The 26,114-nt window shown below is 34.8% G+C and overlaps 1 protein-coding gene across 1 annotated transcript in view; it reads left to right on the forward strand.

Moving 5' to 3' along the window:
• The window catches only part of AUH (AU RNA binding methylglutaconyl-CoA hydratase), a 109,882-nt gene extending 94,495 nt beyond the window's left edge, over positions 1-15,387 (forward strand). Inside the window, exons 7-10 of the mRNA XM_031507278.2 lie at positions 10,237-10,424; positions 11,299-11,349; positions 13,124-13,171; positions 13,998-15,387. Coding sequence (XP_031363138.2) covers positions 10,237-10,424; positions 11,299-11,349; positions 13,124-13,171; positions 13,998-14,075 — 365 coding nt within the window. The 3' untranslated portion in view covers positions 14,076-15,387. The remainder of the gene's footprint in view (positions 1-10,236; positions 10,425-11,298; positions 11,350-13,123; positions 13,172-13,997) is intronic.
• The last annotated feature ends 10,727 nt before the right edge of the window (positions 15,388-26,114 follow it).

The raw sequence follows: 26,114 nt of genomic DNA on the forward strand, positions 1-26,114 counted from the left end.
TTTATATTAGTATGAATTTTGTGGCTCTGTTTTAATTGAGTAGTTTACTTATCTGGAGATCTGTCATTACTGAATAAGGGTACAGAATCTAATTATTTCCATTTCATGTTCATTTATGACTGTATTATATGAGAAAGAAAAATAGTTTCCAAACTCCTAATGAATTCACTCTTATGTCTGGCATTTTTCTTCAGTACACAGAAAATTCAACAAATGAAATGGCAATTGTATAGTCTGCCTCAGAAGAACAGCTGCACAAGTTAGTTCACCACAAAACAAGCTGAACAAAATGATTTATGGAGAACTGTTTCCTTAATTATTTCACAGGACCTTTCTGGCTCTGGAGATTTCTTTTGAGCCAACTATTGCAAATCTCTGAATTCCAGAAATAGTAGATTCCTGTCCTTCCTTCTTTACCTCCATTTTTCATCATAAGAAAAAAAGCTGTTAATCCTTTGTAACTTTGCATAAACAACTCTATATTAATATTATTTATATTTTAATAAGAAATTGAGATCTGGGAAGACAGTGTTAATCAGATGACTAAGTTAATCTAAGTTTTCTCTTGAGTAATTCTACGCTAATTCTTGCTCTGGCAGTTTTGTGAAACTGTAAAGAAAACTGGAACAGAGTGCAATGTACTTGACATAGACATGAGTGTTTTAAGAATTCAGTCTCTCAGAAGCCTAGACTGGTGCACATTTTGATATTATTTTGCATCTGAGCATTAGGAAATATTAATTACTACATTGAAACTTGGTTTATCTAAACTAAAAAGGATGAAAGTTAGTTTAATTTTAACCTTTTAGTTCAATATACTAATATGAAGAATACCTGACAGAGAGAGTTTCTTAGTTCATTATGAATAGAGTGAAATTCTTCTCTTGTCTTGGGCCTTATGTGGTCCTCATATCTTCTTGGCTTCCTTGACTATGCAGAATGATGAGACATATTTATTGGCCAGAGGGAATTTAGATGGTTCTAAGAATTTTTTATAGACATTTCTAGAAAACAACCAAGCTAAAGGAAGCCCTTATTTGCCTAGTTTCTAGGAAATAGAGTGATGATCTTTCACAAAAAGGAGACATTTAGAAGCTCTGTACAGGATCACTGAAAATTTTTCTTCCTATTACAGTCATCTGTTCTAACTCCCTTCAATTTCAGGCTTACTCTCTACCCTCAATTTCCCAGTGTTATTTTCTTCAAAAATGTCTTTCACCCCATACCCTGCCTTCCTTTCTGTGTGCCTTGAGCATCAGCTCTATGTAATTTATATTTGCAGAAAATGTTTCTTAATTTTTGAGTGGGAAGTAGTTGTTTCTTGTGTTAGCAAACACCATTGCTCTTGTATTTAGGGACCTAAGCCAGAGTCTTGTAGGGGGTCATGACTGTGTTTAGTCAAAGGTGGGTGAGATTGTGGAATTCAAACGTAGCAGCCTGAGCTCACAGCTGCACCTTGCCCTCTGTTCTGTAATGAACCAATAAAGAGAGGATATAAATTCTCCAGGGCTGGAGAATAATCTGTGGAAAACAATTAAAATTGCTTCTGTTCAAGGATATTCCACACACTCAGTGTGAGTGCCATGTAAGATAACTGTCGCATTAACGGCCTCCTTTTTATTTCTTATATTTTATTTTTGTCTGTTCAAAAAACCAGGATTTTCTTTCACACAAGTTCTCACTGGTATGAATTAGTACATGGCATGAATACAAGCAAAAGGCTAGAAGGAAGAGATAAATTCACTTTAGTAAGTTTTTTTCAGGTGTATGTAGGACTATTAACATTCAGAGAGTTCAATTCAATGCCTGCCCTTAATTAACAACTGAAAACAAGTTGTAAAACTATAATGTTTTGTTTCAGATAATTTTTTTTGTTGTTTCACCAGAAATGTTGTTTTAGAATCTTAAAAACACCTAAAGAAATAGACACATATGACAAGGAAATAGAAGAGAGAGACTGAGAGAGCTAAGTAGACTGTCTCAAATCATATTTATGTTTTGTAACATAAAAAGGCATGCTGACACACTGCAAGCTTATCTTTTGGTATTTCACCAGATGGCTCCACAAAACACCTACAGCTCTTTGTATGACCTTCAATTACATGTGCATGTAAGATACAATCCTGTTTGGCTAGGATTAAAAATGGAGGTGTGATAAATGCTTTCAGTTTCTGAGCTGTTTCAGTGGTCTACTTCCAAGAAGAATAAATGTTACAACTGAGTCTGGGTAGGGAAGAAGGCTGGCAGTAACTAGGGTGAAACACAGGCTTAGAATGAAACAAAAGTAGTAAGTCTGTTAAAAATTTCCATTTTATCTGAGAAAGAAAGAGAAAAGAGACTGAGGCCAAGAAGGTGATGTGGGTTCATGCTTGCTCATCAAATTTCTGGCCTTGCAGGCTTGTCTTTTTTTTTTTCTTTTTTTTTTTTTTCTTAAAGATTCCATGATTCTCTTCAGATTTCAAGAGAAAAGTGTCCTTTATTTAAGGATTTTTTTAAAAAAATTTTAGTTTCCTTCTCAAATGCCATGTGTTCTTTGAAGGACTTAGGCAGTAATAGAGCTTTTGATGTCTCCAGGCTCCAGTAAAATGTTCCTAACCTGCTGAGGATTTGGGAGAGCTTTAGCACTGAATCTTTAGTCAAGCAGATGGATTTCTTCCAGATAAGGGTCAAAAGATCTGGAGTGCCCTGAGCGATCCAGAAACTGGGAGCCAGTAGCTGGGCTGCAGCCACAAGTAGAAGCACAAAGTGTTCAGCAGTGGGCTCTGCTCACTTCAGAACACTCCTGCCTGAAGCCAGCTAGTCAGAAATGAGTGATGTTCCCTATATAGTTGAACCTTTGTGCTTTTTATACAAACTATTCTTAATGACTTATGGTAATTAAAATATTTTTGTAAGTTTTTTAATAATTGCAGTGCAGGGCCCCACAGATGCAGGTCAGCTATTCTAGCTCTTGCTGTTGATATGGATTCATTTCTTCATTACCTCATGCCTATATAGCTCCTAATGTCTTTCTTCATGGAATTTGGATGTAGGATGTAAGGAAAGCAATATTAGTGTCTAATTTGTTGATCCTTAAAACTATAAAGATCCATTTAATATAAAAAATATATTATATTTATATTTATATTTTTTATATATTTGTTGATCCTTAAAAATATAAAGGTCCATTAAATCCAACTTGTGTGCTTGACTGGGTGACAGAAGAATATAATTAGCACTAGTTTCTTTCATCAGTGGGGGAAAGACTTGCACATATTGCATTTCATGCTAAAATCAGGGACTTACATGTGTCCTATATTGCTATGTCACAGCAGCAGGCAAGAGGAACATAGAAGGTATTCTCTTAATGTATTTAATTCCTGAAGTATTGTAACCATCTGACAGATGATGACTCAGAATAACTGCTTATTTAGTCTCTGTTGATTTCCTCTCACATATTGATTTATGTTTTTTTTTTTCAATAATTAAAAAATATGAAGAAGGTGATGGAAGAGCTGAAGTTCAGGAAAAATGTTTGAGTAGTCCCAGACAATAAAGTGTTACAATACCAGTTTGTGCTTATTGGAGTAGGTCCTCTATTGCACAGGAACTGGCTTTAAACTGAAATGTTGACACTAATGTATCTCATATTCCAATTTATGGAAGAGTTTCCTTTTGCATTGTATATTGCTATATTGATGCATGCCAGTATTGAAGGATTTGGCCATTTTTTTGTAGAATCTCTGTTTTCAAAGCCACCCCCAAATTGTTGTAGATATTAGGATATAGCCTAAGTACTAGGTTACTGCAGTGTAGCTGTAGTGTATGCTTCCTCTGCTGGGAGTACATTTAACTGAAGATGAAAAATGTGCTTTGTATGTACAAGTTAATTTTGCATTTATTTATCAGTAAGAGTGCTCTGCCTTCTTGGGATTTGGTAGCTGAACAAGGTGAGATTGTGTCCTCCTGCTATCTCATTGATTTTGCCATTTTCCCTGAGCTTAAATTGTATTAGCTACCAATTCTTCCTTCTGTAGTGTTCCTCAAGTCACAGAATTTCAGGGATGAATAATTTCAGACATCAATTCTTAAAAACCCTTTATTCTGGAAGAGATAAAAGCAGATTAATTTAATAGTAGTCAGGATGGGAGAAAGAATAGAGTTCAGAAATAGGAATTGGTTGGGCAGTTTAGGTGATTTCTTTACTATGTGGAAGAATAAAATGGTAGACGTCTGTAAGAAGAGCACTCAAGTGAAGAAAACATTCAAGTCACTTGCTTTAAAGCAGTGAAGACTTCAGATTTATTAGTCTGCTTTTTGCTTTGCTTGTTGTTTATTCATTCCAGTTCCATCCACTGGAAACTATAGTAATTGACCCACTTAAGACTGCGATCTCATTAAAAATATAAGTAAAATAGGATACTACCATGGTAATTGATTTTTCTCTTTCACTTGCTGTAGGTAGAGATGAAAGTTTTCTCATCTGTTTCTTTCTTGTCTTGATTTTTATATTAAAAGAAGTTGAGCCATCATAGTCAATTGAAAAGTATGAGAATATGGACTAGTTAAATTATTTGTTTAAAATACAAGTTAAATAAAAGTTCTTACTTAATATTACACATTAATCCCATATGATTTATGAAGTACAATCATACAGTGCAGCACTGGTCTAAACCTCCTACCTGTTGTTACAGCTGAGTAATGACTTCATAAATCTGTGGGTGTAATTTTGAAACTGGAAAATGCCTTCTTATGGGCCATTAATATCTATCTGCAGCAAGAAGACTTACGTTTTAATGTGTTTCTACTTTTGAATTTTGTTTAAGGTGACTGATTGCATCATCAAACAAAATACCAAGCTCCTATATGGAGTAACAGGAAGGCACACGGTCTTACTGTGTGCTCATGCTTGTTGCACTTGTGTACACTTAAGTAAAAGTTAATAAGTAGATGAGCAGTCTTTGGCATTTCTGTTTTTTTTTTTCCCTCAAATAATTTCAGTTTAAAACCAAATAATATTGTCAACGTGTGTATTAGCTTTGCTCGGAGCCGCAAGCCCTGGGAGTCCATGGGGAATAACACAGATCTGTGCTTCTCAAACAGTGTTTTATCTGACAGTGGAGTTGTTTGTACCATGTTTGTGAGTGAAATGTGGAGTGAGCTCCTTATGCCAGGTGCAGAATACCTTTTGAAGTGGAGTCCTTTTTATAAAGTTTGGGTTCCAGATGCATTTCTTCGGTTCCATCCATTTCATGTATGCAGCCATCTGCTAGGAAACATCTTCTATTTTCTCAATCTACAATTACTTATTTTGAAAATAAATGAGTTTTTCTAATTTACATGGACCATTTCATCTTTCAGTAGAAAAGCTGTAATTGTTTAACTGCTAGTGAATTCTTAAAGTGTATTTACACTTCCTCTCATGCATCTTAAGCATTCATGCATCTTCAAGCCAAGTACTGCATTCTTCTGATTTAAGATGTCATCCTCAAGCCACCCACGCATGGTGGCTTGGTGTAGGTATTTTTCAGATAGGTTTTTAAATAAATCAATCCACAGATGCAGATAAATAGAACGGCTTGTAAAAGCTAGGGACTGATTTGCAAATTAAGTGGGCTGTTTTGGAGATGGGGTTTGCCACAGCCAGGCTGGCATAGACAGCAAGTTGTCCTGCCTCTTGGACCTCAGCTAGGGGAGATTGTGTCTGACATGCATGTGGAGCTTTCTTTGGCCTGACCGACGAGCCAGATTTGTGTGAGCCCTTTGGGCAACCTACTATGAAATTTTGCTCAAAAAACTTCTTTCCTTAGTCATTACAGACCCTGGTGCAACCTCTGAGTCAACCTCAGGCCACTGTCTCAGTCTTTTCTCAGATCTCCAGTCTTTTTCCAAGCAACAGCTACATGGCCATATATAAGAGTGGCCTTACCTACTGCCTGCTCTTTTTCATTTCAGTGGGTTTTTTCATCTTACAGAAATAGTGTTTTGTTTCTTTTCTTCTCCATCATGTTTTCACCCTGTCATCTTTTTGCATCTTTATGGAAGTCTTTCCGAGTCTAAGCTGGTTTTGGTTGTGAGTTGGTTCTCTGGTTTGTGCTGGAGAAGGGCTCTTCATGTTTTCTTCTGAGACAAAATTGGGGATGCCTGAGCCCATAAATATTTATACCTGGATTTAAATTAACTAAAGCATATACAACTTCTCAGGGTCGAGACTTAGTCTTGGAAATAGTCTGTTGGAAAATTTGTGTCAAATGTTATCTAGGTACAGTGTTTAGACCTTTAGCATGTTTTGTATTTTGGAAACTTCTTAACTTAGCAACAGATGGCAGGTACTTTAAAAGTGGAAGCTATGTTTGTAACAGAGACTTTTAATATAGGACATAATATGACTGAAAAGTGTTATACTAAAATAACAATTTTATCCATATTAGGCTTTTTCATGGATTTACATTGTTGAGGATTCACTATTATAAACAGTGGATTTCTGCATTCCATATTTTTATGAGTTTTGATGGAAGAGTGAAAAATCTACTTAGAGTTTTCAGCAAAAAGACCACAAGGATACATTTTACTTCTAATTAGAAGGTTTGTGGATGATTGATTTTGGTTTCACTGCTGATTATTAATAAAATATAAGATGTGCACAGTACTCTTTAAAATAAGAAAGCTAGAAATCTGTCAGTTAAATTCATCTGCTGTGAATGAAACAAAGGATAGGATAGAATGGGCTGGGCTGGGCTGGGCTAGGCTAGGCTAGGCTAGGCTAGGATAGGATAGGATAGGAACACTCTCTTTACTTGATTTAGTAAACAGGATTATTACTGAATTAAATTTTGGATTTTTTTTGTCAGAACACAATTTTTTATAATATGTTTTGACAGTGCCATCAGCTATGAGAAACTACTGACTGTAGATATTCTCTGCCAGAATGATGAATCTATTTCCAGTAAGCTGGTTGCTTCATCTTGTTGGATATACTCTTGGGCATTTATCACGTAATTTCCTTAATTCAAACCAGTTGTGTACATATTTTTTAAATGATGAATTACTCATAGTAAATAAATATTCATATAAAATTAACTATTTGTTAAATTAAAAAAATACTGTTTAATAGTTTTTATACCAGAAATTAGCAGTCTTTTGTTTACTGTGTCTTTTCACAGTAAGCAAACTTTAAATAAGAAATAATATATCTAAAAATGCTATTTTCAATTATTACAACATTGACTCTATACCATTTCAGGTAAGAATACATTTACATTGCAACTGTATGTTAAATACTTTTATCTGCACAGTGAGTAATATCAGATCACTAGTCCTTGAAATAACATGCCATTAAATTTGTGAAGATGAAACAACTATTCTCCTATCAAATTCTGCACTACATTTAGATGAAATGCCTTGGTTAAGTAACGTCTTTGAAGACTGGGTGTTACTTCCTTTAGCTCTGATTATAGTTGGCAGACACTGTGTGTTCTTTGTGTATTACCAAAACAGAATGTCTATCTGTGGCATACTCCATCTTTTCTTCATAAATTGATGCAACTTCAGTGTGTTGGATGTATTATAGTGTGTTGTTTGCATTTGATTAATTTGGTCTTATAGCTTTTGTGTGTGCAAGTTTTTTACCCCTACTACTGAATATATATGATTGATGCAGTGAACTGTTGGCTTCTGTTCTGTAAATATTAATCAAAGAGTATGCTCCTCTGCTTAATGGCTTTTCAGTGTAGGAGGCAGCCAAACAACTATAGTCTGCTCTTTTTTTTCCTTTTTTTTTTTTTTTTTTTTTTTTTGCTCTTTAATCATTGTTGTGTAAGACACTGGCAAGAACAGTTTTTTTTAATCTATAAACACTATTTCATGCTTCAACATATCCATTGTTTGGTCAAAGTTATGAAATATTGTTGCTCAATGAAACTTTGTTTTCAGCATTTCCTGGTAAAGCAGTAATAGAAGAGATAAAACAGTAAAGGAAGGGGCAGATAATTAAAGAAAGAAAGATACTAGGAATACGTGCAAGAAAGAAGCAGAAGATGCAGAGTCAGTAAATACAGCCTCATATGGTTTCAGGTCTTATGATTTGGACAAATAGTTTTCTTTAATCAAAAGCCAAACTGGATGCATTTCTAGATTCCATGGCTGCCGTGAAAGGAATAATTTGTGACTAAAATATTCTTAAGGAGAATAAGGTAGACATTTGCTATGTTCCAATGTGTGCTTAAAATGTGTATAAGAATAGATGTTGATTAGTGTGACAGCTTATTTGGGTGAGAAATTAAGAGACATTCAATGTTTAAATAAAAAACCCAAGAAATATTTGTTAGGGGTGGTGGTTGTGGAACAGCTCTGTATCAGAAGCAGTGAGTTTCTTGAAAACACAGCTCACATTTTTCTGGCATGTAGGCCTGGTATAAATTTGATAGAAACAGCTTTAGTCATTCTCCATGAATGTCACCCGTGAGGCAAGCCAAGGCTGAAGGGAAGGCTTATGCTTCAGGGTTTGTAGTGGTTTTTGGGATCCAGTGTGGGTTTACTTTCATGTGTGTCCTTCCTTTGCCCCTTTATTAAGAATGTCTCCAAATTGTGCTGGTAGCAATATTTTACCCCTAGCACTATCACTGGCCTAACTTTAGAAATTAGCAGAATTAGCAGAATTTATTCAATATCTGTTGCCCTTGACCATTAGGACTGACTTGCTAAAATCCTCTCAAGCACTGCAGGATCATAGAGAACATCACATTATTTGTATTTACTAATGCTTTTTTTCTACAAATTTTATTTTAATTGTTACAATTTTTTTCTTTTCATTCCTCCAGTTTTTGCATGGAAAATGTAACTCAGTTTTTGTTATAGGCTATCATCTACTATTCTAGAAAGGCATAAGGCAGAAATCCTCCAAACCATCTACAATTTTTTATTCTATAAGGTGTTCAATGGCAGATCTGATTTTACAGGAAAGAATACAGTAGCACTGAAGCTTGTGGTTCAGAAAAATATTAATAGAAAGCCGAATCATTAAATCACAAAAACATTTAGTTTGTTTCCAGTCAGTTTATTTATCTCATATTGAAAGTATTTTCAGGAAAGATCAGTAAGAGAACTGAATGGTTTGAATAAAATATTAGTGGTTTAGTCCATATTATGTAGTAGAAATTAAAATATTTTGTTAGTTGAACACATGTTATACCACCCCACTTCGAACAACTCCTATAAATATTCCTCTTGCATATGTACATGTATTTACATTTAAATATATCAGCATGCTCTTACAGAAATAACTATTTGGAAAGAAATTTTTGCTTACAGACTGTTTGTATAAATTAAGTATTTGTTTCGGGTCCATGTCAAAATGGTAGATTTTTTGATTTTCAAAATCCTTTTTCCTGGATAAAGGCCATTTCCACTGTCTTAGTTCATAAACATGTTCTTCAGTGATTTGAATCTACATCTTCAATTTTGATAATGATTATTCCCACATTCTCATTGTTTGTTAGTTCTTAAAAGTTAATTGTTAGTCCAGCTAAGCAATCTTCATTTCTGGTTAATGTAGTTACTGCTTATTGACCTTCTGAAAATGCTGATAAGTCAAAGAAGTTTTTAATGTGCTAAGAAATGCTAACTGTTATAAAGTTAGATGCTTTCTCTGCTGATCTGCACCTGTCCTTGTTCTTCCCTAGTTTTTGTATTCACACTTTAAGGTTGCATCAGTTATACAGGAGTGAGACAAGGCAAAACCATGGCTTCTTAGAGACCTTGTCTAGTAGTGCTTTTAGTTTTGTTTACATGTAAATATTGTCCCTAAGGTGCTAATTTTAGAATGGACTTGTTAAGGTATATTTTCTTTTTAAGTATAATTCTTTGGAAGTGGTGATTTATATCATTAAAATATGTAGTGTTAAAAAGAAACACAGGGTTTGGTTATGTTAATTACTGTGAAGTAGTTTTTGTTCAGCTTTTGGCTGATATTAGTAAGGTAACTTGTCTGTAATAGAACAGAATCTCTTTTAATGGTACCTATTGTCAGTTATTTACATGTCTTTCTAAGAAACAGTGCAATTGATTTCAATTTAGATGTAGTCTGAAAAACTGAAGAAGGTACTTAATAATGCCTTTGTACTAGTTGAATTTCTGTATGTCTGTGTAATTGTTTATGGAATTTAAAATGAAAATACTTAAAATGAGCAAGGCATCTACATTTGTGGCATAGATACATGGGAAACTAATATTTGCATTTTGTCTTTTTACAAACTCTAGGGGGGACACAAAGATTACCTCGCACAATTGGAGTGTCACTGGCAAAAGAACTAATCTTCTCTGCACGCATTGTAGATGGTGAGGAAGCAAAATCAATAGGATTGATTAGCCATGTGGTAGAACAGAATGAAGCAGGGGATGCTGCGTACAGAAGAGCATTAGCTCTGGCGAGAGAATTCTTACCTCAGGTATAACAAATTATTTTGATTTCGGTTTTTAGTTTTTACCAAATAATAACACTGAAAAAGAAGCAGCTTTATTAAAGAGAACTGTCACAAAAATATATATCAAAAAGCCATGGTAATTATGTAGCAAGTAATCAGAAGTTTTCTCTCATGCATTGAATGGTGTTATTTGGTAATTATTTCATAGTGAAGGAAAAAACTTCCATCAGTCCTCATCTTGCCATGATCTGGTCTGTGTTTTCATTATATGTGCTGGCTTTCAACTTTTAAACAAGAAAAAAAATTATACAGGTTTTATTTTTTAGTATAGCAATTATTTTAATACATTACTTTGTTGCTGTGGAACTCCTCAGAAGAGAGGCAAAAGGTCTTGGGTAGAAAATTCATAGGAGGCAGAAAAAGAAAATAATTAGTGAACTAGTTTATTGGGTCACAAGTGTAACAGCTAAAATTTTTCATTGGAAATGTAAAATGTTGTAGCTTAAGCATGGCATTTATTGGTGGTTATTTGTGTCTTGAGCACCTTGATAGACAACTAAAAGTACAGTAAATATTTTAACATGCAGTGGTTCTGGAAATTGATAAAGCTTGACAAATATGGACACACTCAGCACCTTTGAAACATAAACCAAACACAATAATTAGGTTCTTTAGAAAATAATATACTTTTATGTTTTCTTAAAATTTCTTAAACTGTCAATTTATAAGCAAGTGTCTACTATAATAATAAAATCTAGGGTATATGACTTATAGACTGTAAATTTAACAAAGGTCCAAAGTCTAGGTGTTCATGATATAAGATTATTGATTTGCAGAGTCTTCAATTGCAAATCTTTCAGGTTTAGATGACATGTCAATAAACTTTCTCTCATTTTAGGGACCAGTAGCAATGAGAGTTGCAAAACTGGCTATCAATCAGGGAATGGAGGTAAGGATCTCTACTGTCCATGAGAGTAGGCTGGAAGTCAGGTTGGCAACAGCTGTACTGTGGTGAAATACTTTTTCTAGAACTGTTTTTATTTTATCATTGTGTTGTCTTTCAAAGCCTATTTGGTCAAAACTTTCTAAAGATTGAAATGTAATTTTTTAAATTTCAGACTCCTGAGATGCTGATTTCTGTAACAAGGCTTAGTAACCTCAAGAGTAGTGTATACTCTGCTAATTTTAATAGAAGAAAGTAAACATAAATTACTATGAACAAATTGTGTTTCAAATCTCAGGTGGGAAAAACGATCAAAGTCATACTCTGTTAAGTTTGTCAAGCTCTAGTGTTTAGTAACTAATAAAGTTAAAGGCTGAAGGACATATTCTTTTTTTTTTTTTTTAATAGTTTAATAGCAGTTAGTGTTAAAATTGTACCTGAAACCTGATTTCATGTTTGATTCTGATTGCCACTCCATTGCCACACTATTGACCCAGCTCTAAAGCTCATTTAAAATCCTATCTGGACTTATGTCTTACTTTAGGCGTACATATCTTAATGCTGAGTTCAACAGGTCTGTTCATTTTTAGAATTAGGCCCTGCACCAAGGCACCTTGTGGCTCAATCTTGTACAAGGGAAAGAGGATCATCCCATGTGCAGCATCTGAATCCAAGAAGATGAATTTGTCTTTTTTTCTTAAAAGTCAAAAGCAACTAATGAGCTCAGCAAAACATAACAGCAGTAAGTGGTGGCCTGAGAATCAAACTCAGATGCCATTGCACAGAGTATGTTAAGTTTCCACAGGAAGTAATGGTGGAATTTTAAATTTATTTCAATACCCAAGGTTCAAAATGCTACAAGCTAAGTTATCTGACTACCAGATATAGTGGATTGAAAGGTCTAAATAATGGTGTTTATAAAATTAGGGATGATAGGGTTAGATGAACTCTAAATGATCATCTCTAGTTCAGTCTTGAGGCCCAAGACAAGATCTACTGTATCAAAACCGATCAAGCCAAATTGTTATCCAAGCTGTTGTTACAAAACTGCCATGGCGCAGATTTCATGGGTTCCTTTGATAACTTATGCTATAACTTATCTCCCCTAGAAAACTGCTTGTGGTACATGGCCATAGTCCTTCCAGTCATCAAGTGGAGAGATAGTGAATTCTGTAGCATTTGGTGCTTTAGACAGATGGAGAAATAGTGAGGCCAAAATTCAGCCTTTTAAACTGTTCAGGACAGCTCACAAAGAAACTAAATGTTTTAAAAATTGATGATGATGATGATGATGATGTAGGACAGACATGGTTCTCTTTATTTTTCTGTTTTAAGCCCTTGTGAACTTGAATTTATGTTTATTTTGTGGCATGCTATACTGTTCTTACATGATATTTTGAAGATACATTGTTTCAGAAAAAGTTTTACATAATAATACAGTGCATCTTTTCCACTGTAGTAAATGAAATTATTATAAATGTGGAGGTAGCTAATGGTTTTTACCTAACCATATGACTCATAGTAAAGAGCAGACATTTTGAGTGTAGTGCATGCTAGTTGTATGGCTAAATCAGGACTCTGTTACAAAAATAAGCATTAGCACATGTCAGTATAGCACTTCTATATTGAAGTAGCATAGAAGAACTTTGCAGAAGTATTTTAGTATATGGCATATAAAAACACAATACTTATGTTAGCTGTGAGCTGTAATTTATATATTATAAATAATATATAATAAATTTTAAAATTCATGTGAAAACCATTGTATTCTTTTCCTCAGGTCGACTTAGTAACAGGTTTAGCAATTGAAGAAGCTTGTTATGCTCAGGTATGTAAATATGATTACATGAAGAAAACAGAAAACAGGCTTTGTTGATGCCTGTTTTGATGAAACGTGCAGAAATTTAACTAGAAATTGCTTTGTGATTTCTTCTGCAAACTTTTAGGCATTTTATTTAAACTTCCATCTACTTGCTGTGATTTTGTAAGGGAGGAGGTGCAGGTCAGGAGACATCTGTACCAGTCCTGTTAGGGTGAAGGTAGTGAAGCAGTACTAGCTGTACACCTAGCCAGTCACACACCACCATGCCAGTCCAAGGACTGCCTTGCTTTTGCTTTCTTTTGGTTTAACATTAAATAATATGAAGGACACGTCACTAATATGTGCACTAATGGCTTATGTGTTAACCAGTAAAAATTTGAGACAAACCTCTTTGACAGTGAATCATGGGAATGATGTGTTTGAGATTATATGTTCTTGGATGTTGAGACAAGATTTTAATGATGGAAATAGAAGCATTAGCATTATATTTTTATTTAAGATGTGGTAATCAGATTATTAATCTTTTTTCCCCTCTCAAAAACCCAGAATTGAACCAGCAAAAAAAACCCCAAGAAACATAAACTCCACCTTCTCCTCTCCCTCTACCCACACCCCCACACCCAAAAAAAAAAAATTGTTCATCAGCCTTTTGTCATGCTCTTGAAGTGTCTGATACATTCCTATATCTGACTATATATAGTTTTAATTCTTCTGTTGTATTATAGCTTTTCTGATGCATCTTGGATGCATTGAAGAACTAAGATTTTATGAAAATATTTTTCTTGGCATTGTTTTTGGTATCAATAATGAATTGTTACTCTGGTCATTGCAGACTATCCCAACAAAAGATAGAATTGAAGGCCTTCTTGCATTTAAGGAGAAGAGACCTCCTCGCTACAAGGGAGAATAAAAGAATCTGATGCCTTTAAAATACAGGGGGATAAAAGTACTTCTATGAGGACCATTAAGGTGCACTTTGCATCTGCACCTGGAATATCACAATCACCAAAGTAACAGCAAATCATACAGATGTTACATTTTGAATGTGTCCATACTTGTACAAAGCCAAGATAGAAATGTGTGTCAGCTCATGCTCATTACAGTTTCTGATGGTTGATCTGTGTAATGGCAAAGTCACAGGTTCATGCAGCATTTTTAAGATTTCACATGTATGAAACATACCATTCCATGATTGAAAAAGCTCTGTAATTCTTTACATAGACAAAATGTATCTGTGATGTTAAGCATAAATCTGCTCTATCATTTTATCAAAACAAAAGCAACTACCGAACACCAAAAATAAGAAATTGTACCAAATATGCATTTACATGATCCTGTATATCAGTAAAAATTATATTTGAGTATTCTATCAGAATATCTATATTAATAAAGCTAGGGGAAATGACAAGGATTATAATTTAGAAAATTGCTGAGCTTTGTTTATCTTACTTACTCTATCCTAAGCAAAATAAAATCCACTTTAGCACTTAATGGTGTCCTTTTGATAAAGTTGTTGCCATTATATTCATTTAATTGTATTAAATGAAGACATTTTCGAGGCCAGCCTTTAATTATCCATTCTTGTATGTTAAACCTGCCTTTGTCTTGCATTTTTCCAACATATCAGCTGATCAGCACTGTAATGGAACTTTGTTTCATTTGCCCCAGTTATTTAAAATTTTTGATGATTGTATTAAAGATGGCTGTGTGGGGATATGATGAATGTGCTGTAATAGAACCTAGAATTATCTTAATCTTCAGAATATTCCTTTTGCAAGTTTTGTGAATGTGTATTTATATACAACAGGGAAGATGTTGAAAGGTTCTTTATTTTGTGTTGGCCTCAAAGTTCTTTTCATGCATTGCAAGAGAAATGCAGTAAGTTTCAAGGTAAGAAGTCTTGTGATTCATACTGTGTATTTGCAGTGGATGCAGCATATACAGCAAATGTCTGGAAATAACCTCATAGAAAGTATTTTTGTTAATTTGACTGGAAAATAAACACGGCTTAGCAGTCCAAGGCTGTCTTTTTATGTGAAAACAAATTTGTTTGTGTTGGGTTACCATTGGCTCATGAAACTTGTGCACACTTTGCTGTTTCTGCAACATTAGCTATGGTCACTGTCCATATCTATGATGATAAAGCAGCTCATCAACATGAAATGACAAGAACTCATTTAAATCCATATTTAGACATATCATTACATGTAAATTGATTATGACTGGTAGAGCTCACACTTTGTTGACTGGTAAACTTGCTGAGTCAATAATTTCTTGCACAATAATTTGCAAATAAAGTATTGGTACTTGTTTTGATAGTTATATAAAGCCTAGAGGGTCATTTTCTCATGTTTTTGAAATGCTAACATGTAATTTTCATTTTTACTGACTACAAAATAATTATGTTAATAGGAAAAAAATATTAAGCATTTGCTGATGGGTTTCTGTTGCATAACTTTGATACACATTCTGGTTATTGAGCTGCCTCTGTTTCTACCAAGCACTTACTAAGTAGCTTCAGTAAATGTCTATTTAAAAACATCTAATAACTTTGAATACTGTGGCCTTTGACTGTGTGGATTCGTGCCTTTAACTAGCAGTTTTGATCTCAGAAAATAATTTTACTGTCACAGTGGTCACTGCATTCTTTTTCTCATAAGAAGATAGCGTCATATCATCAGAATTTGAGTTCCATCTTTGAAGTGAACAGTTTGAATAGTATTACAAAGTGAATATCAGTACAACAGTTTTTAAAGGTACTTTAGAGTGTTGTTGAACTAATTCTGGAGGAACAATATTTTAGCAAAAGATGTGTTAATCATTTACTATCTCATTTATTAAGTGACATGTTATGATGGCTGCAGTGCTCATAATTAATAGGAGTATTAGAACTCTGCTTCCATGTGAGTGTTATTTGTAACAAAAATGCTCATATAAAAGGCTGACTTTTCCTTATGAAAGGTATGATCTGGCAAATCCTCCTTCAAGCACTTAGGCTCAACTCTTTCAGTTCCTGGTAAAGTCATGCTTTTCTCCATAACACCTCATGGATGAGTGAGCCCTGGTCTCCACTGGTTTTCTGAAAGGTTATCTCATGGTCCCTAGACATAAGCAGCTTTTTCTCCTGCTTCTGCTGAGCTCAAGTGGATAGTGAGTTCTGCCTTTCACTGAGTTGGATATTGAAAAAGTTATAACGCAGGTAGGTCCATTACCTATTATTAGTTATCAGATGATAATTTCACAACATTTGTAAGTTCAGTTTACTGAATTGCCTAGAAATTCACAGTTTAATGCATAAATTAATGTGTGACTTTATATAACACATATAATTTTAGTCTTCAATGTAGCAAATTATTTATATTTTCAATATAAAGTAACTCACATTCTTAGTAGTTTTACTGAATTTCTGAATACTAAGTATCTGCATGGCTCTAGTCAGTTCAATGCTTTTGAGTTGCTCACCTGTAATGAAAAAAGGTGTGTTTTATTTATTCTAAGATTATGTAATGATACAGTTAAGTACTTTTGGAGATGTTTTCAATGGAGCCTTTTTATGACATTTGGAGTCATTGAAATTCTGTCAGTTTGTATTAAATTAGTCATAATCCTATATCAGTGTTCATGTCAAAGCTTTTCTAGAACTGCTTTTAACCAGCTATAGTTAGAAAAGTAAACATCAGGATCATTCTCAACTGCTTCTTATTTTACTCATTCATTACTCTTTGATACGTTTAATAATAGTCACATTTATTGAAGAGATCGGCAGAGAAGAGGGCAGAATATCATGCTACTTGGAATCTGGTTTTGGGAAACTTAGGGAGTAAAGGGGTTTTGGCACTAGTGTCACTTCACATACCAAACCAATTCATAGCAAAGTGAAAAGAGTAATTGAAATCTTAATTTATCACTGCATAGTCGTTACTTGCACCTTTTGCATTCAAGAAAATCCCTGAAAATATGTCTGCTGAGATTAGAGAGGGGATTTATTTAGAATTTTAAGAAGTGTACTTAAATCATTGTTCATTTGAGTGGTGTGCATTGAGCAAGATGTGCTTTCATGCCTCATTTGTGAAATTTTAGCCTTGTTCTTGAACCTAATGGCACTGCTGAAAAGCTATAGGGCTTCATTTTCTACTGAGGTTGATACAGTCCATGTACTCAAGGTGTGTTAAAGTTCATGATGATGTGGTTAAGATGTTATTTTTCTGCACAATTCTAGAAAAAGAACTATCTCCAAAAATGAGAAAAAGAAAAATGGCAAGCAGATAAATCAAAAGAAGAGTTGTTTTCAGCTGAAGGTAATAAAATTTCTTTTGTCTACTCTGTGGGATTAAAATGACTTTTTTTTCTATTTTTGCCCTTTTTTCCTGTTGGCTTTTCTTTCCTCTGAGTCTCAGACATAAATGTGCAGGGAATAGTTTTAAAAATTTGTATGGGCTGTTTTCACTTTAAGAACATTGATATTCTATAAGCAAAGTTAGTAGAGTTTAAAAAGTTTCCTGAAAGATGTTTGAAAGATGTAATCAGAAATTACTGTGTTACCACTAAAGATTAGGTAATATGCCTTTTTTATTATAGATTTAAATCATGCTCTGTTTCAACCTTGGAATACAGTTGAATATAAGCTTCTCTAGTTATGCAGAGTGTGCTGTGTTTACACAGTGTATTCATTATGCTTTATAATATATATGTGTGGGTATACTGGCATGTCATATGCATGCATGTGTATGTGTATATGCATATGTAAGTGTGTACATGTAAATAAAATTATCCAGACTGTCAGGCAAGACCAAATCAATCCCTCAGGATGTGATACTACTATTCTGCTTCAGGAAGTTTTGAATTTGTTTATGCAAGAGTACAACCAGCAAAAGAGTAGACACCACACATCATGTACCATGACTGCTTCAAGTGGCCATACTTATTGTGGATTCTGTAGCACAGAAATTCTGCCACAGAAGCACACAGCATGCATGTGTGTTACCGTGTATCTGGTCGTGTACATATGGTAGTTCAGGGCTAGAATAAATGTAGTAGGAGTCAGTGTGAGTTCTTAAGTTTCAACAAAGGTGTGGCATCCAGATAGCACATTCTTCCCAGTCCTGTAATATCATTTGCTCCTGCAGTTTGGAGAGGCCTGCAGTAATCATGAGCAACTCATTAATCAGCCACTGTCACAGATTATAAGATCAGTGTCTACCCCCTTTAAATAAGTCTAGACTTAGATTTCATCTTCTGCTTTTATCTAGTAGATAATTCTTCCAAGGACACTCATTCACATGGGAAGAAATATGAAGTATGTTAAAAGAATTTATTACAGAGGGTGTGAACATTCTGTGTCAAAGCTAACTCCTATTTGCAATACTTGAGTTCAAAATAGTACATTAACCCTCTAAGGCATAGTCTATACATGTATGTTTATAAACTCTTCAAAGTTCTGGCTTGTGAGTACAATACTTTGATTATAATTTCTGAAGCATATGCTAATAAAGCTTTTGTAAAGTTAAAGAGCTGAGAATATGGTGAAGTTTTCTTGTTGCATAATATAACCACTTTCAGAAGAACATGGAAAGTTTGTTATTTTTGTGAGGAACTTGCACATCAAATTGTTGCTTCTTTATTCTGGCAACTGCTAATTGATTTAACATTTTCCCTTAAGCATAAGGGACTTTGTGATATCATCTTTGGCTCAATTCTTTTTAGTATGTTAAAAATTCTGATGCCAGTTGTACAAGTTTTTTTAAAATGTGTCTCTTCCATCCAGCTTAGAAAGACAAAGTTAAAAAATGTTATTGTGAGGATAGAGCTGTGAAGGTTGTGTTTTCACGACTTATAAATGTTAATAATACATCTGTAGGCTTGTGTGAAAAGAGTTTGACTCTGCATCTTCTGTGTAATAAGTCTTTACTGCTGGGACTGTTGTCTTCAAAGCTGAAGTATTTTTATAAATGAATGTGAGTATCCCCAGCTAGTGACCCCCTCAGGTGAATGGTTCGTGTAGTCCTGTAGTTATCATCTTTTGGCCAGTCTGTCCAAGCAGAGGTGTAAGGAGAAGAAAGCCAGGGATCATGTTTCTAAGAAGCAGTGGGTCTTGGAAGAGTGTATATGAAAGAGGTTTGGTAGGGTGGGTTCAGGCTGCATACTTAGGTCACAGTAATTTCTAGTATCTTCATGAGCAGTGCCACAAAGTAGATCTTTCTGTATTGGTTAGTTTCAGCTCCTGAATTCTTTACCCAAAAGACTAGTAGACATTGTAACCTCCAAACACAACTCCTAGAGAGTCTGTATAACATATGAAAGGAGGTGGGAGCCACAAAAACAGCATAAGAAGGATTCTCTCTAAGTTACTAGTTCATAAATAACACATGGACATGGGTTTTTTCCACTTCGGGTGGAATGAAATTCCTGTCTCCATTTTGGATTTTAGAAATCTTAGTTGATATTAGTCCTTTTTCGAAAAAGTGAAGAGGATGTGCTATTGTGCTTCCGTCTGTATAACTGCTCAGTAGTTGAAGGACTCATGAAACACAAAGGAGCTCAGTTTCTGCTGTCTCCTTTCACTTAATTGACCTGAGCCAAAATTTTCTACAGTAGTGACCTGTTCACTGGATTCTTTGAAGTTATGCATGAAGAAATTTCTCTACTTTAATTTATTCTACAAGTTAATTTATTGGGATGTAGAGATTGACATCCACCTAATATTTTATAGAGGTAAGGTTCCTTGCAGTTCCCTCATGCAGTTCCTTCAAGTATCACACTAGTTTTATAATAGATGCCTTAACAAGGATAGGAGACCTGCTTACTTTGCTGTTTTCCCCAACATCTTTGTACAGACTCCTGTTGCTAAACATGAAGATCCTTAATGAGTCAGACTCAGATGTGGAAGGTTTAATTCATTAATTCCAAAAGGCCTTGGATACAGCATTTTCTAAGTGCAGTTGCCTAATATCATCACCTCCTAATGCAAAATCTCAGCAGGAATTTTGAGAATCTGAATTTTGGACTAGGACATCTATGTCTCTGTATAGAGATGTCTTAGTTTTGTGATTGTGCTTTACTCTTTAGAATTCTTAGTTAAGCTTGAAAATACTTCCTCAGTGTAAGCAAGGGATATCAGAAATAATTTTTCAGACATTGGTACCATATCACAGATCACATGATGGAACTGAATTGCTGTTAATAGGTGATAATACTCACAGATACTGACTACCAGTGTCTGTACTAGCTCTCCGAAGTAGAAAAGACAGACATCAGTGAGAGAGAAGGAAACACTGGCAAGTGAAAGGAGAAGTGATGTTGCAGCAACAGTGGCATAGCTACAGTTGGCTGTGCTAAAATAGTTGTATGAAGCTGGTTATTCCAGCTCAGTAGCCTGATTCTGCCAACAGACACAAAATAGCTGTATACAGGACAGAGCTTTTGATCACACTGTGTAAGTGTGTGTGTGTGTGTGTGTGTGTGTGTGTGTATAAGTTATAAAATATATGTCCATGTATCCATTCTTCTTCCAGCACATAGTTTTAAGCTTATTCATAGAAGCTTTTCAAGCATGGATTCAATTTTTAAAATAGTTCACTCAAACCACATCCCCACAGGTATGTGTGTTCAGAGTTACAAAAACATTTTGCCCTATACATGTTTTTATATTTCGTATAATTACAGCATATTTATCTGAAGTATTTCGCAAGTATAGTTTTGTGTAATACTGGTAGGAGATTAAGTAATAGCTGCTTACTAGCACTATTGCACAAGAACATCAAATGTAATAATGCTGTTCTGAGATTTGAGGTACCAGGCATGCTTTTGGCTGCTTTGCTCCTGTGACCTTTATGTTCTTCTGGTTAGTACAGCAGCCCTGTAACGATGCACATGTTTTCCTTTACACAAATGCCAGTAACCACTTGAGCAGGGCACTTGATTCCAGTTTTGATGGGCGGTGCCTATAATGGACAACGGTAGCGTATCCAAGCCAAGTTGGCTATCTTTGTGCTTTATGGTGCCAAAAACTTCAAAGCTTCTTCCTTTTAGAACTCTAAAGCAATACAAGTTTGTGTTTCTTCCTATCATCAAACTTAATTATTGGCAATAAGCAAATGCTGGCAGAAGCAGCATATCACATGGCTCCATTTCTACTTTAGAAAAGGTCAGCATATGGCATAAACACTTTGCTGTATTATGCAGCCTTGTACTCTGATCACATAACACATGCTTCAGAAAGCATTATGCAATGCTAGACTCACTGATTAATGACTGCTTGCACAAGAAGTTTTTCATTACCCCGAATGCTAGCATCCTGGGAATGATTAACTTTGTGACATAACTCTCATCACATAAATATGGAAGATTCAAACATAGCCTCAAAATAACGTGTTTCAGAAATAACTGAACACTTTGCTGCTTAGTACTGTGTACAGTGTTTGATTAACAACTACTTTAAACCTTCAGAGTTGAATAGAAAAGCCTATTTGTGAGTATTGAAAACAAGATTTATTTCTAGGGTTTAAAGTTTTACCCAAGATGAATTTTTGCACACAGCAGCATCTCATTTGCAATGTTTTTCCTCTGCTTGTGTAAGTTTGAATTTCCTGAGAAAAATCTGTGCCAACTATTTTCAGTTCAGCCAGTGAGTTAAACAGAACAAGTCAAATCTAGCCCTTCTTTAGACCAGCAACTGCATGTATGTAAAATGACTCAGTCCAGTGTGTTCAGTAGTACAGTACATACAGTTGTGTGCTTAAATCAGGATAGTGATAGCTCATTAAATTCACAATAATTGCCAATGTTCCTGCAGGCAGAGTAAGAAGGCAAAATGTGGTCCTGAGTGAAGTGTCTTGCAAGCTTACAGCCTGAACATTGCTACACATTCATATTTAACATTTTCATATTCTAAATGATTAATCATTCCATGTTCAAATTATGCAGATTCCTATGTTAAAAAGTGTCATGACAGTACATCACTCATATTATCATCTTCAGGATGTACAGAAGAGGAAAAGCCTATAAAAAGAAATGTTCCTTACCATATTCCCTCACATGTAAAGATTCATCCCTGAAATAATTGCTATAAGCTATCTAAAAAATTGGTTTTGAAGTAATTGCCAAAAGTTATCCATGTTTCAAGAGCTTTATTAAGGAGAAAGTCAGTTTGCCTGCTTGGAAATTCAACATCAGTGTTCACAAGGAAATATCTATATTAAACTCCCACTTACTAATTTGCCTTTAAATGTCAGACTAAAAAAAAAAAAGAGACATATGCTTTTTTATGATTCTCTCTCCTTTAAGTAATTCTACTCATGAACTGCCACATTAAATAAATCTGCTTAAAGTCCTTGTAATAGGGGAGATGGTTTAGGATGTCACCACATTAATGCATATGTGCCATGTCTTCAGAATTAATCTTCATTGAGAAAAAGTACAGAAGGTAAACATTGACCTTCAGCATGTTCACTTTAGTTTTTGCCTTTTCCTGCATTCCAACTCCTGCAAGCAGTAGCAAAGGCTAAAGGAAATGGCCTCTGACTAAGCATTAGCTAGCAGCGTGCCCTCATTATAGCTGAGGGCTCTTATTCTCGCTTAGCCTACGTGCAGAGCCAGCTACTCTTTCAGCTGTGATGACGAAATGCCATGCATTTCTTCCTGGAATAGTACGCAGATAAGAGGCCACTTGTTATGCTGAGGTTTCAGATGAACTCCACTAAGGGTTTCAAAACACTCTGTCACAATTATATCAGGTTTCTTTAGCAACCAATTCATTTCAGACACTTTTAAGATAAAAAGGGAAGAGATGTTAGTTTATTTTCCCTTGTGGTTTCACTGTTTAAACTTTTACAGGATATGACTGGATAGTTTATACACGGCCTGAATTTATTAATTTTAAAGAAAAATAGATTAAAATGCCTCTGTTTCTCTCTTGAAATTCACATTATTTGTAGTCCCCTATGTGTACTTACAACTTCAGAGAAGAAAAAAAAGTCTCATGCCTCTGATATGCTGCTAGAACAGTCCTGCTGTGCAGACTCAGTTGCTGAGTGCCTTGAACTTATTCTGGGTCCAGCAAAAGCTGAGAGTTTTGAGAACCTTGCAGCACAAAAGGTTAATCCTTTGTCTTGGGGTTGGGTTCAGATTCTAGGATGTGTGCGCAGAGTACGAGCCCAGTTGGCCTTAGCAGTGGTGGGAAAACCTGTTTGTGAGATCTTTCAGCCTTGGCATTCATTTAGGTGATTCCATGCACTAACAAAAGCAACTTCAGTGGAATAAAAAAAATCACAAAAGTGTCTCAACTGTAAAAGAAGGAGGAACCTATGAAGTGTTTTTTTTCAAACCAGGCAATACCTTTAGAAACAGCAATAACTATGCTATTGAAGAAAGGAATAAATTGTCTGGAATAAGGAATGGATCGTATGCAGGTTAAATAGCTTTCTTTGCTCATCCATATACTCTAATGAAACATTTAGAATCAGTGGTATGCCCCATTTCCTCTGCGTCTGAATAGCACTTTAGATAGATGTAGTCAGTAGGAGGAAGAGTCTTATGATGATAAATATTGAGTAAATCACAACCTAAATAAGTATTTAATATGAAAAAAAACTAACCCAACCCAAAATGGCATCTCTCCTTTATCACTTTCCCTGCAATCCTCAACATTTACTAGTATCTCATTAACTGGGAACTAACGGCTCAATTCAATTTCCTTTTAAGACAACAAAATTTTCTTTTTCCATTTACATAATGGAATTTGGATCAGGTCTTGCTTCTGTAATCTTATTCCTTTAATGCTTTCCAAATAAATGTGTAATTCCCAGTGAGATCACTAGGAATCCTGGCTATTTGTAATCTGTTCTTTCTTTTTTTCTGCAACTGTTCTTCAGTAAAAAGAGTCCCCTTTGAAAATGTCCAAAGACACTTAAAGTTTTCAAACCTGTTGCTTGTCTTGATTACTTTTTTCTTCTCTTTCTTGGAAAAGGTCCTTTCTTTAGTTAGTGACTACTAACTAAGAAAAAAAAATAATTAATTTCCCTCATAAATAAAATATTTCTTAATTGTTTACTACAAAGAGATTATTCTTGCACATTACTTTGAAGAATTCCTGTTGCTGCCAAAGCAGGATATACCAACAAAGCATATGTTTCTCTGTGACTATTCTCTCTCTTTTTGTCACAATGTTAGTCTAAATACTGTTGCTACAGTGGTCACTAGCAGGCCTTTTAAATATTAGACAACTCATTTCACAAAAATTGTAATCCACCAAGTATAAATATGAATAATGGACGTCTCCTTTTTTGAATTGTTTTTGTTGTGAACTTTTATTTTAAATAACTACTATAAGACAAACCTGTTAACAATTATACTTGTTAAATACCAATACTTCCAAAATATTTTCATTTTGTAAGTTTGCTTATTATTCATCCTGTGTGTCTTTTAAAATATCTTGCATTGTCTTATCTCATTTTCTATTTTAGAAGATTTAGTCTTATTCTCTGAAAAAGACATTTTTTTTTTAACAGAATATCATGGGGAAACAAACAAAACCAAACTAAATTTCTTGAAAATTATACTAAAAAGATGAATGCTTTTCTGTGGTTCAAAACATTGAAATGTTTTAATATGAAATTACTGCAATTGAAAATTTACTGAAATCACAGAACTAGGGAACACCATCCCACCAGCACGCATTCCAGTGAAACTGGTTTTCTCCTCTTCTTTAGCCTTTTCCACCTTCTGACCATTCTTTCATACAATGTCTGCTCCCACTTCCCCAACATTCCCTGCTGAGGAGAGGGGATATGTGCCATCTAATCTTGGGTATGTGCTCTTTGTGTCTGGAGCCCTCACAGAAAGTGTGATGACTAAGTTGTGGGAATTTTAATTCAGAAAGGAAGTGGAACAGGCACTTGAGCATGAGTCTTTTTTCTTTCATCAAACCACTTTTCACGGAAAACTAATGGATCCTCCTTTTCCACCTTTTTCTAGCTCAGTTTACATAGTGTAAAGTTCAAATATACAAGGGTCAGGACTGACAGATAGCAATGGTACCGTGTTATTTTCTAAGGCTATTGAAGCATGGGTAGAGCACAGGAGATAGGGACCAGGTTTTCTCTTGTTGAGCAGTGTCATCCAAGCTGTCAGAGGCACGAATGCTGAGGATGGGAAAACTGCTGACAGGCTTCAGCCAGTGAGAAAGTGTCCAGAGCCATCTTGAACTGACATGGTGAATCATTGTTAGCAGGATCCAAACTAGCTGGATGCAAACAAGTTCGGATTTCTTTACATACATTTGCAAATAAGGCTAACATGCTAATTGCAGAACAGCTCTAATGGGAATTGCAAAAAAAAAAAAAAATCCTTACAAATTAGTCTTTCCCACCATAACTAAATCAAAATTGAAGAAAGAAATGGGGAGAGTCTACTGTGCTGTAAATATCAGCAGCTTTATTCTAAATCATAAAAGAAAGCCATAGCAATAGTTCTTGCTAGTCAGTCATTCACGACTAGAATGTAAACAGTTTATGCTGGTGATAACTGATAAATAGGTATATTGAACACTTACAGGGGTGTTGTGACCCTGCAGTATTGTTTGATGAAATAAATTATGTTTACAAGTAACATGTGACTTTCAATCCTGCTGTGAAAGATCTGAGAGTTTGGAGTAGGCTTTTTATGCCTATTATCTATTCTTCAGAGAATTATTTAATTCCTAGAAGCAGATGGTGATTTTTAAGCCCAGTGCTATTTTGGTGTACTATAAAAAAAGAAAAGAAGCCCTAAAAATAGACCTAGGTTACCATATCCAGCAAAAAATACGTTGTCAGCTCTTTACTCTGCTGTGCTGAAAACAAATCTGTCAGCAATTTCTTTGGGTTAAAGTATCTGAGCACTGTGGGGGGAGAAATTTTTGTAGTTTCCTGGTGGGTTTTGGTTTGGTTGGTTGGTGGTTTTTTTAAAAGAAATC

Source organism: Lonchura striata, chromosome Z (assembly GCF_046129695.1).
Source record: "Lonchura striata isolate bLonStr1 chromosome Z, bLonStr1.mat, whole genome shotgun sequence".
NCBI classification, from domain to species: Eukaryota; Metazoa; Chordata; class Aves; order Passeriformes; family Estrildidae; genus Lonchura; species Lonchura striata.